This window comes from Vidua macroura, chromosome Z, assembly GCF_024509145.1.
Source record: "Vidua macroura isolate BioBank_ID:100142 chromosome Z, ASM2450914v1, whole genome shotgun sequence".
Taxonomy (NCBI): domain Eukaryota; kingdom Metazoa; phylum Chordata; class Aves; order Passeriformes; family Viduidae; genus Vidua; species Vidua macroura.
Genome location: NC_071611.1, coordinates 23,357,079 through 23,375,771, shown reverse-complemented (window position 1 = coordinate 23,375,771; position 18,693 = coordinate 23,357,079). Strand labels below are relative to the sequence as shown.

The window sequence follows — 18,693 nt, the reverse complement described above, 5'->3', positions numbered from 1 at the left end:
CAAGAATCCTCTGTTGTCTATTGTTTTTAAATTCAATGAAGCTCTTTCCTGAAGCTTGAAAATCTGAGTCTGCTGGTATTTTGGGAAATGCAGTTATATTTACAGGGCAAATTCAAAATTAGACATGAATTCATGTAATGATAAAAAACAGCTTTTAAGAAATAAAGCCAAACAGAACTACAAGTTGTAAAACCATTGCAAATATTAGAGAAGTTAAAAGAATGCAACAGTAACATCTTAAAAATAATTATCAAGTATGAAACATTTACATGTCATTAAACATTTCACCCTGATAAACTACTCAGCTACTGAAACCTTCTATCATGTCTTTCATGTTCTTATTTACTTATTTTGAATCATTATTCTTCATGTGTTATAAGCTACTTATAATTTTTGAATCTGTATTTGTTCCCACAAACTAAATTTGATATTTAACTCTACTTATTACAAAATTATGAAGTAAATATAATTAATTATTTCAAAGACTGGATCTTTGTATGTTGACAAGCATGATAACAAGTAAAAATCAGTCAGCTTACCCAACCATTAATTTTCTTATTTAAGCATAAAATTCTGTAACATTTCTTGTAATCTACAGGCAATAACAATTTATACAGCACGTAACTAAACAAGTTTAAAAAACCCACAACAACCAAACAACAAAACCCCAGACACTTTTGTACAGAAACAGAAGAGGTGGATGCAGCACTCATGTTTTATGCAATAAACTGATGATCAAGACACGTATGCAAAAACCTGAAGTCAGGCTTTTCTTCCCCTTTATGTATACAATATTTATTTTAAAATTAATATAGAGAAAAAGTCAAGGCAAGTTACTGTTGTTTTTTTTTTTTAATTATGAAAACTTATGTAACATTACTTAATTAGTAAACAACAGACCCAGAAATTATAAATTCTTCTTTACCTTCAGAAAAGCATTACTTCTAAATAATTGAGAACACAATAGTACCCCACCAACAACCAAAGTCAGAACTTTTGCTCTGATAACTATGGATACAACAATTTCTCCTTTCCCCTGCCAAGACTGCCAGAACCTCCAAACTTAAGTTTCAAAATCTGAAATGTTTCATAAACCTCAACCTCATACTACCTTATTCCCTCTTACCTCTCTTTAAGCTATTTAAACACTTTCCATTTTATTTTGAGTATTTCAAAAGCCTCAGATCAGCTGCAAAAAACCTTGAAGCTAATCCAAAAGAAATTAATTGAAGTCTGCTGAAAACAAAGCAAAATAGTTCTTTTAGGGACTAATGGTCAAACAGACATTTAATCTATTAAGCTTTTTTTTTGAAAGTTAAAATCAGTTATCTTTGCATTGCAATAACCTATGTATATATTGAGGTACTGTGCAGGTCCTGGTTAATCCGTTCTCTCAAGCCAAGGTATCATGGTGATACCTTCTGATACCGTAGGGATATTGTTTATCTTAGAACCTTAGAAAAGATCTACTGAGTTGTTAAGATGCGAATAAAATATTGCTAAACGCTGCCATCTTCATCCCTAAATCACCTCCCCATGTGCCACATCTAGAAGTTTTGTGAGCATTTCCAGGGATGGTGGCTCCATCACATCCCCACATTGCCTGTTCCACTTCTTGATCACCCTTTGCAGCGAAGAAATTTTTTCTTAATGTCTAACCAAAGTGTCCCTTGGTGCACTTTGAGGTCATTCATCTTGTGATAAGCACAATAACCACTAGCAGACTGTATGTTGCCTCTATCTTTACATCTGTGAACAGTGCTATGCAGCAGAGGACAAACGTAGGGAAATGGTGTGATGTAGGCTCAAATGAAACAGTTCATGGAAATGATCACCAAGTGACTGACACTGTAATTTCTATCACAAGAGTAAAGAAAAATCTTGGTATCACCTGTCAGTAAGGAAAGTAATGAAAGGATAAGATCATTGTTGACAGCAAAAATAGACATGTCTAGAGGAAATATACTGTACAAAAAATGCAAGGAGAACAACTCTCACTTGCAAAAGTAGAATTGAATATCAGAAGCAATACAAATCCTAGAGAATGTTTCAAATTTTGAAGAAAATTTAGTCACAGATTTGCTGTGGAATAGAAGATGAAATATTTGTTTGCTTTTACCTTGTTAAGATATATCTGTTTATCATATGTATCATCTGTAGACCCCTATATCACACATAGACTCTAAATAAGGACTGATTGTAACAGAGCACCTATTTCTGCTTATAATAGCACTCTGTATCAGTGTATCAATGGAACACATCAATCAGTCTGACTCCAAAATAAACACACCCTTCTATTTGGTCCAAAAACCAACCAGGTTTTCTAGAACACCCGATCATTGGAGATGATTCAGCAAACCTTTCACAACAGAGTTCGACTGTGTCCTTAAAAGTGAGATGAAATTATTATTATTACATGCAATAATAATTGCAACTTAGCAAAGAGAGATTTAATTTAACCAAAATTATTCAATCTGGAAATTAAAAATGCAGCTGGATAAGCAATTAGAAAGCAATTTTGAGAAATGATGTTTTTAGAAAGCAGACCTAAATGTTTTAAGGTCATTGCACATGGTAACACAACCCTTTAAAACAAAGTTGCAGCAAACAGGAAAATAAATTCAAATAAGGAAATGATCTTCTATTTCTCCACAGCACTTGTAGCACAAATACGTTATACTTTTTTACACGTGAAAACAGAAAATAATTAATTTCTACATGCAGTAAGCCCCAGCATGACCATGCAAATCAATTGCAATGTCTTATCCTACACTGCAGACTCTAATATAATGTTACTGAGCCCAACTTTTACAGATACTTCTGTCTCTTCAAAGATACTGACATTCTGAAAAATTGAGAAAAATAAAAATAATGGCACAGAAAGAGCAAACTTTTTCTTGTCCTTCCTTAGTTTTCAGTGTGCACATGCACACACTGGAAATAATTTATTTCCATCTGCACCTATGACCAGATTCTACATGAATATCCAATCCACTGACTACTATGTATGAGTGTTCAATCTTAGAAAACCTCCAAACGAAGAAATTCTTTCATGTCAGAACAATATCCTCAAACTCTGTTAAGTTTTTAGGATAATTCTGTGGTCCTTAAGCTAATAGAGAGCTTCACAGAAACTAAAGAGAAAAAATCCTTCGTCTAACACTGAGGGAAGGCCTTACCATAGCCAGATTCTGGAGGTGATATCTCCTAAGCAAAGGGAAGAAAAGGAAGTGCCATACACCCTGAGACTGTCACAATAAAATATGATACAGCTATTTAATTATAATACAGAAGCATTTATTAGTCATAAAAAAGAACTGAGATCCTCAACACTCAGTCTAGGACCATTTTCCACGTGGAAGCAAAGCAATAAAAGCACACACAATGCACAGCTACAGAAAACTCTGCAAGCCAGGGAATATAGCAAATGAAAACAAAGGTGCAATTCTATAAATTTTATTCTCAGGATCTGCAATTTAGACAATTAAGGAAACATTAATTACAAATTTCTAAAATTCTGATGCAGTACAGCAGACCTATAGTCCAAGAAATACAGTATTGCCACTGTTAAGAACATGTCAAAGGGTACATACTAAATCTGCAAGACCTCAGGAGTTGGGCTTGTCAGGCTCTCTTTGTCTAGGCTTCTCTTTCTAAGAGTTCTGTTCTAGCAGAGATTAATGAACAATTAGATAAATGTTACTTAATCCGTTTATATTTTATCTTAGCTTTCTATGATTGTGTGGTATGAAACCTATAATTAAAATGATGAGGCATTGCTCTAACAGACGTTAATGTCAAATAGCTATTCTGTACAGGGTAAACAATCCGTGATCCTAGATCAACACTGTAGCAAAGAGACCCCTGAGCTGGCATAACAGTATTCAAGAAGTATCCATTCTGGCAAAAACAGACCACATAAAACAAATTCAGACAAACTATGGAAATGGAAACCAGTGAATAACGGACAAGGTATAGACTGTGCTAGAACACAAAAATAGCTGCAAGTGGACACACTGTGCCAGCCTTACCACCATACACTGTTCACACATAACGCCTGTGATAGTGGCAAATTGCTGTAACTGTCTCTAACTCAGACAGGAGCCATTCAACTTAGTATACATAAGAGTAGTAAAAGGAAAAGGATAATGTCAGAGAAAAAGGGATAAATACTAGTAACTAGTAGAAAGATAACAATTTTAACTATATTTATAATAATTATTTAACCATTAAGATTTCAATTAGGCTAATAGTAAATTCTTGGGTTTGCATAAATGGTGCACTTTGCCAACATAAACACCACAACAAGTTGGTGAAGAATGCGGTTTGGATCCAACAGCAATATCAATCCTTGCACAATCCCAGCAATTAAAACCCTCTTTCCTGCATCAGAACTACCAGGTAAATGGCTACATTTTATTCATCTGTTATAAACTGTAAGAAGAAAGCTCAGGTCTAGTATGCGGAACCAATTGACTTCTTAACATAGGTGCAGCAATAATAATCTTAATATATTCTGAACAGCCAGGTAAGCCTGTACATGCCACTGCAACAACAATGCACTTTTGTTTTAGGATAGTGACATGCTTGAAGCGCAAAACTGTTGTTAACTAGAGACAAATGTAGATAACGTAATTCAAATATTCTCATATCATACAACGTATGTGACAAGTTGTGGGCTATACTGCTTGTATAATTATATTGCCTCCAATTATAATAAAACCAAATAACTTTTAAATGGAGACAAATCATGATATAAAATGTGTGGGAAGAATTGTATTATAGGAATACAACAATTACATTTGACAAAGACTGTAAAACCTGACAGACATTTTAGTTTTATAATGCAAATAATTAGGCAACTTTTTCCTGATATATATTTTGTAACTGCATCCTTTGTTGCCACTGTATATGGATATAAATCATTGCTAGTTTGCAAGTGCTGTATTTTAAAATAAAGGATAATTCTTTCACAGAATTGTAGAATGGTTTGGGTCAGAAGGGACCTTAAGGATCTTCTAATCCAACTACCCCCACCATGGGCAGTGATACCTTCCATTAATCCAGGTTACTCAAAGCTCCATCCAACCTGGTCTTGAACACTGCCAGGGATGCAGCATCCACAATTTCTTTGGACAACCTTCTTTGCCACACTCTAAGCCAAGAATTTCTTTATAATATCTGTCTCACCTAATCTAAATCTCTCCTCTTTTAGTTTAAAACCATTGCCCCTTTAGCCTATCATTATCTGCCTGTAAAAGAAGTTCCTCTCCCGCCTTTTTTGTAAGCCTTAAGTAATGGAAGGCTACAATAAAGCCTCTCAATCTGTCCTCATCTGTCCTCGTAAGAGAGGTGCTCCAGTCCTCTGGTCATCTTTGTGTACCTCTTCTGGACCTGCTCTAACAGGTCCATGTCTTTCTAACTGCTGAGGACCCCAGAACTGAACACAGCACTCCAAGTGAGGTCTCATGAGAGCAGAGTAGAAGGCAATGTCTTTCATCAGTCATGCTGAGACAAATTATTCCAGAGATTCTCATATGAATTAATGGCTTCAGCCTAACTATGGTATTCAGACTTCTTATTCCGTTGCCAGAGCAGTACTGTTGCTTGATAGATTACAGAACAATCCTATATCTGATTTTGAGTTAGAATTAAGATTTTGATTTATCATAAAATATATCAAACATATAATCATAGGAAGACTACTCAAAACCTGGTGTATAAAAGCATATGGGAAATGTGCTTCACTATATAGAATCTTTGAAAAGTCTGAGTAGAAACACAGACTGGGTCCATTCTCCGTCTATCAAATTACTATCTTTAGAAAGGCTAATCTTCCTGTAAGGATTGAACAACAAGTTGCTTGTCCATTACATTGCTGCTCACAACAACATAGGTAAGATCTTCTTTGTAGGAGGGAAAAACAATCTAGATTTGGCTCACATGCTAAGAAGAGCTTTCCTCTTTTATATCCTATTGACTGATTTTGCAGCAACTCACAGAGAGATTCAGACACAGAAATACAATAAAAAAACGGAAACCTGAAGGTTCATACCAAGCAATCAGTCACATCTGCTTCTGTTTTTCCCTTGGACTGTAGTAAGTAGTGTAGCACACTTCTTATACACTGCCAAAAGTCCCAACAGCATACATAAGAACTTAAAAGTAATGAATGAAAAGATAAACTTGAAAAACAGCATATTTAAGAATGACCTCTTTTGGAGGCTTATAGGTTCTATCATGGTCACAATGACTTTATGCTGCTCTACGTGTGTGCTGACTTTGGCTGGGGTGGAGTTACTTTCTTCACAGTTGTTGTGGTTTGACACAGAAGTGAATTTTTTAAGAAGTTGGTTGTCAAACCAATCAGTGGTCGGGGTTGGATATTAGCATTTGGACTGACCACTGAAGGCATGGACATGCCTCTGAGAACACAGGGGGTTAAAAGCAAGAACTCCCAGGGGAACTGTCTCTTTGGTGCAGATTGTCCCCTGCCCAGCCACAGGCTGTGTGGGGGAGGGGAAGCCATGCGGCCTGGGAGAGGTAGGCCAGGGGCTGAAGGACTGGAACCGAGCCAGCTCCTGCGGATGGAAGGGTGGAGAGAAACAGAGATGCCTTTGTTCCCCCACTCAGAGGGAAAGAGATAGAGAGTTTAACAGTACCTGGAATTTGCCAGCAGAGGAGAAGCAGGGGGGAAGGTACCCAGCATGGGAGTTAAGTTCTGGGTAGAGATTTCAGCCATCTGGGGAGTCTGAACTTTGAACCCTATCCTGGGAAATGAAGGCTTTGTAAAATATTACTCCTCCTCGATTTAAAGTAGAAGAGAGACATTCTGGGACTTGAGGTGTTAGAAGAAGAAATTTTTAGGTAGGAGGAGATGATGGAGTAGCTTTTAGCTAGACTTTTCTTGTTAGCCATAAACTAAACCAAAATCTCCTGCAACAGAGACTGCATTTTTAGGGGAATACAATGGTGAGCCAAGAGACCTGCTTCAGCAACTACCAACACAGGAACGGCAAGAACAGAGAAAAGCTGAGGAGGGTGTGGTGATGCCCTGTGTCTTCAGGAAGAAGAAGATCTCTGTTCTTGGACCCTTGGCCCCAGGGGAGGAAGAAAATAGAGGGGGACTGTAGTCCCAAGATGAGAAGCTGAACTGTTGTCTCTTTGCATCCATGGCAAAGCATCCTTAAAGGAGCCCTATGAGCAGTCTGTCCATGCACGGTGGTGAGAGCACTGTGACATGGAAAGGAGAGTGTCACACTGGCAGATTTTCTCCGGGCGGTTGCCATGTGTGACATGAAAACACAGAAGGGTGGCAACTGTATTTCTTGGCGGGGGGGTCTATGGTGCAAGAGAGACTCCTCTCTCCCTTGATGGACTGAGTATTGATTATCTGAAGGGTGACAACTTGATCAGGAATCGCAGGTGATGTTTCATGGTGGTTTTTTTTTTAGAAATTGGGTGGGGAGAGGAGGAGTGTTTTAGAGGCTCTTCATCCTGAATTTAGTGTGTCTTTCATAGTAGTAGTAGTTTAATAAAGTTTTTTTCCTTTGTTATTAAGCTTGGGCCTGCTCTGCTCTATTCCTGGTCACATCTCACATCATTTATTTTGGGAAGGTGTATTTTCATGGGGGCGCTGGCATTGCGCCAGTGTCAAACCGTGACAATAGTACATGGTATCAACACCATTTGTAGCACAAGTCTGAAACACAGCTGCATACTAGCTACTAGGAAGAAGATTAATCTATCCCAGACAAAATCAGTACAACAGAGAAGTCGAATGCATATTTAAAATACATTGTTTAGCATGTACAAGTAAGAAAAAAACCAGAGACGACACTACACAAAAAAATGATAAATCAAAATGTGCTAGTAGAAATTACCAAAGAACACTGTCAGTGTTAGCATCCTAAATCTCTAAATCCAAGTAATATTGCTCTTTTGAACTGCTTTTGTATTACCATCAATAAATAAGTATTTTCAGACAATCAAAAAGCTTTCTAAATTGTACTTCTTAATAAAGCCAGTTAGAAAGCAAAAATGGTAAATGAAGAAATGACACTGAGAAGCTCCTTTCCAAGTAACACAGTCTACTTTGAAGTTTGAGCCAGCTGTAAAGGTGGTGCTGCTCTAAGCCTGTTATTAACTAGGTAATGTCCAGAGGTCAGATCAAATCTAGATTTTTTTTTTTAGTCTTTTTTAGCTTGGGTATTGAAGAAAGAAACTTGATGATGAAAAACCTTGTTCAGGAAAGCAGGAAATATACAATCATGTGAAAAAAAATGTTAAAGAAGCAGCAAATGAGACTGTTAATTTCCTTCCTCTGCTTTTCCTCATTCCTTTGGGAAAAAAAAAAAAAAAACTGATCTCATTTTATGAAACACACAAATGCAATTATATTACTACTTTCTTTAGATAGCAACTACAGCTGCTGCACCTTTCTATCATTTGCCACTAGGATTGCGGTCAGGAAGACAGAAGGCCCTACCTTTTGTCCTGAGGATAGAAGTTATACAATATGTCTTTCAGACAGAATGTACCCATGAACTAGAAGATACTTTTTCAAACAACACTATGCCATACACGGTGCAACTAAAACAATCACAAGAATTGTACTTACACAAAACTTCTGCCTTAATAAAAACAAATAGTGTGAATTCACATTTTCATCCAAAAAGCTATTTTGACACTGGAATAACTGTAATTGAATAATTTTTCTTTCTAAATTAATATACAGTAGTTGATAGAATCTAACTGAAAATATGTATTTAACTTCACATTTTAATGAACATGGAAATTCTGACCATTTTCCAACTTACATAGCTCCATTAGTGTAGACTGTGTCACTTCCCTCCACATACTGAACCTGGGCTGGGTAGACATGCTGTACCTGTTGCACAGTCTGTACTTGCTGTACCTGAAAACAAGGAAACCAGAAGTTCAGGATATCATAAAGAAATACCAGTGCTCCAGTGCACCTAGTGGCTTCTAAATAATTTGGGACATCTCAGTTCTCAAAATTACTAAAGGTATATCACAGCACTAGCAAAGAAAATTTCTGTTCTTACGCAATATTTATGCAGTAAGTTTGGTGAACAGAGCGCTAATACTGAAGATGCACACTCATACAGATCTTCAGTGCCAAAGGTGTAACTGGAGAGCACAAAGATGAGATGAAGTGTAACTTTGGTTTGTGCCAAGCTGAAGAATTGCCTTTACTACAGAAGAAAGTATCATTTCATTACATTTATGCTTTTTCTTATTCTGTTTAAGTAGTAAATAGTACAAGCTTTAAAATCATAGCTCAAATACGTTGCAGTAAGTTTAGAAATAAATGATCTCATTAAGATGCTTTAGCTCTTGTTTAACTGGAGTTAAATTACAGTGATACAATTTTTTTTTTTGGTGGTATACAGTTATGAGTCAAAAACCCCAGTTTGAGTAACCCCTTTCCCAGAATATTATCAGCTGTTAAAAACTCCAACACAGCCTGGTTTTACTTCAATAAACTAAACAACATGAGGCAGTAAGGCATGGATTATCTTCACATGTATCGCTAAGGACTTAGCAACTCCTTTGATTAATACATTATTGTAGGAATGTTTCAGGTTATGCAAATTTTCTCTCCAATCCTAACTTTTTGTCTTCTGCTGCAGTAAAGATGAAGAATTTAATCTTTTACACCTTCCAGCTTTCAGAGAAGCCATATTTTGGTCCAGGAGCAGTCCAGAATCTAAAGCATGCTAAAGGACTTACTGAGACTTCACAGATTGACACAATTTTAACCAAGGAATTGAATCAAGAAAGTATCAATGCACTTATTCAGCAAATAGATTTAACATCAGGTGACAATTTTTCTCATATTTATTGTTATAAGGCTACTTCAATCTAAACCATTTGGTTCTAGTGACTGCAAACACCATAGTCCCAGATCAGTCTGGGTTTCATGCATTTGATGAACCCACTCCAAGAGCTCTTTAAAAATATTCTTATCTAATACTTTCACCTGTGTTGTGTTTTAAAAAGTTCTGCAGATAAGCACATTTCCTACTTTTCCATAACATTGACTCTGACTTTGAAACAAAAATCTAGATTTTTACAGAAACATTCCCTTAAGTTGACAATAAAACCCAAAGTCTGAAAAAGAGAGAAAACAGCCAAAGTTTAGAATGCAGCTATATTACCATGATGAAAAATCAAATGCTTCTGTCCAATAAGACAGAACATGATGGCTAAGATACCTATTAAAATCCAAACTTTTATGATTTCCCCCATGAATCATTACATAAATTGAGAAATACACCTGAAATACAATTTCTCAACTTCAAAAAGTATACGTTGAACTTGTCTGCTTAATTATTAAGGCCAAGTGTGTACATTTCTTCTCCTAACAATATTCATTTATTTAACAGAAAGGTTCAGTTCTCAAAGTAATAACAAAAAACTCTAATCAAAATGATGCACATTACTAAGACCTTAGAAAATTCTTTGAATTAAAAAATAAAAATGGCTGTATAGTGCAAATGTCTTCCAAAATGAAATTATTTCTATTTCCATCGCTTTTGACTTCACAACTTAAATTAATTCAAATCACAATTTCATGGAATGGGCTTGATCCAAACCACTGCAAGAAAGACCTGCAAGTTTGTTATTAATCTGTACCCCTCAAAATTCAGATCTGCCAAACTCTGACAAAACGACCCACTCATGCAATAATTGGCCAAAATACGTATATGTTTTATTGTGAAACACATATGCAACTTACTGTGATATTTTTTAAGTTTAAATGTAGGCATATTTCTTCCTTTTGGGTGAGTCAATTCTATGACCTTCAATCAACGGGAGAAGGGGAGTCATTGTTGATCAGTCTATTACAGAACACCAAACTGATCTACTTGACCTATACTGTGAGAAAACATCTTGAAAATGGGCTTTGTTCTTAAAACCAGTAGCTTGTCACCTGACATGTAATGGATATGCCTCATTTTCTCTCTCAGTAGCACAGCTGGGGAAACACTGTGGAAATGATGCTGTTGTCAGTATCAATTCCATGTTCTCACCCAACTACTCCCAAAAAGCACTTTGTTCCCTATTCAAACACACTGAATATGGCTTAGTTCCTATTAAAAATAACCCATGCTATTTTGCTGTTAATAAAGGAGACATGGTTTTCTCCCTACAACCTGCATACACTGGTAAAATGGAACTCTACGTTGTGTACAAACACAGCATTAAAACAGAGAGGTCACTTCCCCTTCTATATTAGGCATTATTATATCCTCACATTATTCTTGAATACAAGCTGCTACCCATTTCAAAAGCATCAGATTCAGCACAGTGCAAGATCTTTCTGTCAGAACTGAGACGACACTGCAGGGACAAAGGGTGTACACAGTGCATCAACGTTTGCTGTCTATTGGATAGGAAACTGAAAAAATCCAAAATGTGTTTATCTTCTAATATGGAGTAAGGACAACAAAAATTTAATTTGCCATGAAACAAAATACCAAAATCTATTAAAATTACAATTTTCATTGCTTAATTTCAATTTTCCAGCAGTTTTAATGTAAGTTCTCTAATAGCCTAACATGTAGTTCTACTAGAAACATCAGGACTGTTTATGCATAGAAAGTAATTTATTTTTTAAACCAACATTTAAGAATGGATATGCTACAGTGCTATTAAACATTTTACCTACTTTTGAAAATCAAAATATTTTTCCTTTAACACTGAAGTTCAATACAAAGAGGGACACTGAATTATTTTTTTTCAATACAGTAATATAAAAAGTTTACAAAAAAACTTTGCTTCAGCTTCTCTGAAACTCAGTACTGCTATAGTTAAATTCATTATCCTGCCAAAGGAAGCTGTAGTCACTACATGGTATTGCAATGTACTAAGAACTTTAGGGTGGGGAAGGTTAGAGGCAAATATTTTTCCTGTCAAGCTATGACAAATAAAATAAGTAAGGAGCCTTTAGGATGGCCATGTATATGAAACCTCTGCCATGATGAAAGTCTTTGTTGTATGATATTTCCAATACCAATTTTATGTCCTATTTTATTTCATTTTTAATGCTTTAATGAGAATTAAATCTACTGCCTCTGAATCTTCTTTTTAATATTCAACAGAAAGAAATTAGATATGTATATTTACATTCTATGAGCACACAATTATTTGAGAGAAGTTGGTTATGAGGAAACAAAACACCATGAAAAATTGTGGAAAATATGAAAAAGGTGGCTTTTTTCTTCACATCTGTTTTATTTACCATTATCTTTTCACCTTTTATTAAGCTGTTAAAGGAGTGCTATCAGCTATGTCACATAGTTCTTGGGGCAGAGTCGAAATTGCTGACTATTCTCGCAGTGTTTTCCAAAGGCCTAAAACTAAATGGCCTTCTGGTATTAAAAAATACTCCAATAATTAATTGAAATGGGCTCAAAATAGAAAACACAATAAAATATTTATTAAACAGCAACAGTATGCAAGTTCAAAAATTATGTTCTAGGGTGGACTGGTGAAATAGCCATGGTAGTTTTCATAATTTTCTGGCTGGAAAACAGAAAATTAACAAACTTGTATAGCAATACTAGACCTTTCATTCCTCTTGCTTCTGTGACTCTAGCCTGAAATAAAAAACTGGAATAGGATTAGAAGCAAGCAGCTGAAATGTTGCAGGACAAGAGGTAAATGAAACTTATTTCAATATACATGTGTAGTTATATTTACTAGCTGAAGAAGAAGAAAAAAGGCAAAAATAAATTGTATTCTTAATTATACTACCTCAGAGGAACAAATGAGGGACTAAGTTATATTTTATCTATGAAAATTTGTCAACAAAAATTAAGTGCATAAATGCTGAAATTACACTGAAGCATGAATCAAAATGTAAGAGTGAATGCTGATTTCCAATAAAAAGTGCTTCTGTTCAAAATACTAAGCAAAGACTAGAACAACAGAGCAATATATATATATAAGGGTTTTTAAATTCCATTTTAAAAAGAACTTATAATTATCCACGGTGTCTTTGCAAACAGCTTGGATGTGAAAACATTTTCTGTCCTTGGAGATAAAAATATTTTTTTCCTTCATTAGTATGGATTACCTTTGGCAAATAACATATAAATAGCACATGCTGTAATATTCTAAGCACATTCATATTTATATAATGGCTAATGTCAGCTCATGATTATGTGTTTCATATGCTAAACATGATTTTGCATTAGGAGCAACTTTGATTAGCAGAAGTCTGCATCTCCAGTTAATGAATGATAGAATGCTTTGTAAATGCGATGGCCACCATGACTGTGAAGAAATGCTTTGCCCAACTTCAGATGCATGGATATAGGTTTATGAAATAGCTTAATTTTAGTTTTATTTCTCCAATACTTCCATATCACATGGCATAAACTCAAAAGTGAATTTAATTTTGAATCCTTAGAAGCTTACTGTACTGAGCTGAAGACTGCCTGTTGAAAAAGCAATATTAATGAAAAATCCCTGTATTCAAGGAAACAGAAGACTAAGAGAATTTCTTAGGCTATTTAAACAGAATTTAATTACACTCCCACTTTTTTGGTCTTACTGTTGTTGCTTTTTGCTTCTTATTCCCCTCTATCCCCTCTCAACAGTGACTTCTGCTGTGTTGCATGAAACCAGTTGCCACTAGAGCCACTTCTGCAGGAGGAAAAATCCAGGTTTTCATAAATGGTACCTTTATTGTTCCTACTCTCGGAGTATTACAGCAGACTTTTATGAGCTGCATATTAATACCAGCTATATGGAAATTAGGGATTTGTTTTAGCTGGAAATAGTAAAAGTTACTCATCTGTTGACTGTTTTTTCAAAAGACAGGATGCTTGAGTATTAACACAGCTGAAGAGAAAAGGCTCCTAGTCTGCCCTTCCACTTATTCAGCTTGCTCTTCTTCAGGGCAAAAATATTTCATTTAAAAAAATGTAAATTTTTTTGTGCATATAAGAAACATGATGCCATGAAATCAACCAAAAATTAATGCATTCAGGCAATGTCATTTAAATATGGTGTACATACAGGAATAGAACTTGGGAAACAGAACCTCCCTAGAAAAATGAAATACTATACATTTAATATTAATTAAAAAACAAATTCATCTAAAATTGCATTATTCACTAGAAAGTAGTAATAAATTACTGCAAATCATGATATGGAAGTTTCAGCTTGCACTGAATTGTTCTCTATACATGGATACTCATGTTAGAGTATCCTTGAATTTAACAAAATCCCAGAAGTGTCCCATTGTTTTTAGCAATGTATATTCACAAGAAAATATAATCAAAAATTGAATATTCAGACATAATTTGGATACAGCTGAAATCATTAAGCATGTCCATTATAAATCATAGGAAAAAAGAAACCATATTTTATATACTCTTGCTTAAAACCTTCTCTCCAGCTTTCAACATTGGTAACTTTGAATGTACAGAAATAATAAGTCCTCCCTCTGCCATCAAAAGAATGTCTTTATTATAATAGGCATTACAATGGCTCTTTCTCCTAATTTTCTTCAGGCAATTTGACTTACTTCTACTAAAGGTACACAGAGGCCTTTGTACAAATTGGCCTATACTTTAGGCCAATGCAATCTATACACAGGTATATACACAGGTAATTCCTCAGGACAGATCATACCTGCAATTTCCTCAACACAGTGATTGTTTTTATATTTGCTATTCCTTTTTTTTTTTTAACTCTGAAATTGAAATTACCTATCCCACCTACATTCTTCATCACATTTGGCATACCATATTCACATTTTCACTCTTCCCTTTCTCCTCACTACTTCCATAATCTAATCATCTCTCTCTACACATATCTCCCATACATATGTGTTTCAACCACTGCAATACTGTCTGCATTGGACTTCTGAACACTCTTGTTGGATCTTTAACCCCTGTTCCTTTACATTTCTTTTCTCAAACACTATGCTGATTATACAGACCGTGTTAAGAGACAGTCTGAAAAGTATAATTTATTATGTCCACAGGGAAAAGCAATCCAATATAATGATGGTGTATTCAATACAAGGTGATACTCAGAAGTAGCAGTACTAAAGGAGATGTATGTACAGGTGATGAGGAACAGTTTTGCACACTCAGATAGGGTAACAAAAATACTGTTTGCTGTTCTTACTAAGGTATAATCAAAGAAGGAAAAACCCAATCTCATCCTTGGCTTCTATGTTTTGACACATGTGTAACATTATTAATGGACAACTAGCATTACTTTAGAAAAGATATAGACAGTTGGTGACAAAGATTAATGCATAATTTATGTGAGAAAATATGTTAAGGAAAACTCCCAGTCTGACCATTCATGAGACTCTTGCAGTTACACTCTCAATGCAGAGACTTCAACTGCCGGGCCTGAGATCCCTTCAGCAGGCAGCTCCAGTCAACAAACAAGGAGCCAATTCTATCCTAGAAGTTTTCAAAAAGGTAGAAACTTTGCAAAAACAAAGTTTAGAAATACTAAAGTTCTGCTCATTCTCCATTTTTCTGTAAGAGTAGAACACAAATGCATAGAACCTGACCTTACAGTTCAATCAATAAAAATACTAGAACTGCTATAAAGTATCCCACATGGCACTAACTGGTTACCAGTTTTCAGCACTGACCAGGACTTCACAAATTCAGTAGGTAATATTAGACCATTGTATGTACATCTGATATGCGGAAAATAAGCAACCATGTAGCACTACCAAACTGCTATCTTGTATCTGAAAAAGTGAAATACAGAAATAGCAAGGAGCAAGTCATATAAATGACATGTATTAACATCTGTCATTATGAAAGAAGATCTAAATCAAATAATAATCCAGATTGTATTTCACAAAGGAAAATAGTCTTTCACTCAGAAATCTTACAAAAAAGTTATAAACAAATCCCCTACAAAATTTAGCTAAGTTCAATCATCGTACTATAACAGTGGAACTACACGGCACTACAAACTGAGTCTACACAACAGGAAAAAATATAAGTGAAATGTATGAGAGTGTGAAACACATATGTAAAAATGCACTGGAATTTAAGAACTTAACAAATGCTGAAGAGTTTAATTTAGAGAGAAGTGCTCCACCAGCACAGAAATTAATGGCACTGTTTAATAAAAAATGTCTAGTTCTCATATTACTGATTTGGAAAATGGGAAGTCAGATTTTGATGAAAAACAAATGTCATCCAGAATACCCATCACATGGACAGTTAATTTCTATGTTTTCTGGAAAAGTCCTAGACAGTCATCATGGCTTTCACACTGAATCTCCATTTTCTACCTCCATACTTTTCCTTTTTAGCTCCCCATTTTTTTCTGCCTTTTTTCTTCTAAAGCTCATGGGTGCTGCATAGGAGTAACCACCTCATGTAACACAACAGCGCATTGTGCTGGCTGCTACACAAATCTTCTTCCTTCTCTGGCAAATTTACATTATGAGTTATTGACTGTCATATCACAAAAACTTTCATGACACTGTGAATATATCTGCACGCATTCAGGTCTAGAGATGCAAAGAACAGTGCTTTTCATATTTACATTTGTTTTGTACTTACTTGGACATCCAAACAGATGAAGAAATGATATAGTCAATAATTTCAGAAACATATGCATTATTTAAAGAAAAAAACATAAATATTCAGTAACATAAAGCAAACTTCTGTGAGCCACTGCATGAATTATATGATAAATAACAGCTAGAATCATGTATGAGTACTACCAGAGCTTGTCAGATGCTCTAGTTAAAGAACAGATCCTGAAAATAGCTTGCTTTTCTCTGGTTATTTTAATTCCAGCAAACTAAAATTTATAAAAGCAGAGCAAAAGTTCCTTTAGCAGTCTTGCACAAAACCAAGTTCTTAATTAAATTGTAAAGAACAATTATGAGGATTTTTTTTAATCTTCTCAAAATTAACAGCCACATACCTGTTGCTGAACTGGTACTTGCTGTACTACCTGTGTGGGCACTGCTGCCTGGCCAGCCACAGATGTCTGTAAAGTCACAGTTGAACCTGTATCCGCCCCAGTCTCTGATGTCTGCATTGTGATCTCTGAATAAAATTAAAATATAAAATCCAAAAGTTAGTGCATAAATGTTTTTATTTTGCCACTTACATTAGCACACTAATTTGTCCCTTATTTCTATTAATATTATAAAATTAGTTAATACCAATTTTGTTATGAGCCCAAAGATTTTTCCCCCTACTAGCACAGGAGTTTGTATAGAGTTTTATGTTATTTTTATCTTACTTATATTTGAAATATTTTTGCTTACATATAAAAAAATCTGTCACTTATCTGAGCTTTGTCCCTTTAGGATTAAGTAAGAAAAATCAGCAGCAGATTTCTCAGCTTGTAAATAACTGGTCAGCATTCAAAACCATTTTTTCTCTGTCTTACTGAATTACACTAAAATCTCTATACATTCAAATTCAAAGTTGAACTTGAAGCAAGCCACAGAATGAAGGCCTCTACTCTGGAAAGTAACCTCTGAAAAGCATTTAATGAGTCACAGCGAAAAAAACACTCAAATAACCTTCTTCAGTAGAAAGCATTAAAGCAATTATTAAGAAATTTTTTGACGCTAAAGCCATTTAAAAATGGTTAGACAAGTGCCTATGATCATGGCCCTGATGTTTAAAGGGAACAACAAAATTTGGGTAGAATAAAGAAATGGTTCAAGAATCAAGGAAAATACCTGACAAAGAAAACTTGTCAGAAAGACAACCTAGAATGACATGCCTTCATATGAAACAGAGTTTGTGAGCTGCAGATTCCTCAAATTTGCACAGCCAAAATGACAATACAACTGAATGGTGACAAACCAAAATGAATTCAAAATTGTGAATCAGCCTTTTATTTCCCTTTCTTCTTAAATTTCTTTAAAGCAGTGGATGATTAACCAGTGAAAATAATAAACAGATGAGGCAGGAACCTGGTACCTTTAAAACAGAAGACTGTATGTGTGTGTGAAGAATCACAGTGAAGAAACACAAACTACTAGTCTGTAATCCAAATGTTCCCTGAAAACTTACTGCCCTCAGTCTCTATTAACCTATATTAGCTACAAAATACTTTGGCAATCTGAGAACCACTGTCACTAAAAATTAGTAGCTTTATCATGCATAATAAAAGAAATTGATATGAAAAAAACAAATCTATAGATACTTAAAATTACTTATGCAAGTGATTTTTTTTCAGTTTAACTCATGAGACCCAAGTGGCTGACAGTGAAGAAACTTTAATCCCTACCACCACTACCAAATAACAAGCTCCCCCAAAAACTCAACAATATTTTTTTTGAGACAAAACCATAATAAAAATAATGAGGGACATACCACTAGATGACAGGAGGAATTAATTACTATATGAAAAGAATTTCAGTGCTCTCCTTGCTTGACAACAGAACCAGCTGTCAACAACAAACCTTCCCCTCAAGGCTGGGTTCCACAGCAGCTTAAGCTGATTTAAGACTGAGTTTCCGCAGTTCCTCCCTCCAACTGTCTCTAGTTCACTTTGCATTTAAATGTAGTCACTGCAAAGCAGGAAACAGGTATATAAATTTGGTATGAGGTCAGGCGATAGGGCAAGGACCTTGCCAATTGGGACCATTCTTGGTTTAAACTCCAGGAAATCATGCCTATGGCACACCTGATTGAT

At 35.2% G+C, this 18,693-nt stretch overlaps 1 protein-coding gene across 4 annotated transcripts in view; it reads right to left on the bottom strand.

The window, feature by feature from the left end:
• The window catches only part of RFX3 (regulatory factor X3), a 105,630-nt gene that overhangs the window by 36,669 nt on the left and 50,268 nt on the right, over positions 1–18,693 (bottom strand). For all 4 annotated transcript variants that reach the window (XM_054004339.1, XM_054004342.1, XM_054004340.1 and 1 more), the window contains 2 exons: positions 16,960–17,084; positions 8,820–8,917 (listed from right to left, as the gene is read on the bottom strand). In XM_054004339.1, the coding sequence (XP_053860314.1) occupies positions 8,820–8,917; positions 16,960–17,076 (215 nt within the window). In that variant the 5' untranslated portion in view covers positions 17,077–17,084. The remainder of the gene's footprint in view (positions 1–8,819; positions 8,918–16,959; positions 17,085–18,693) is intronic.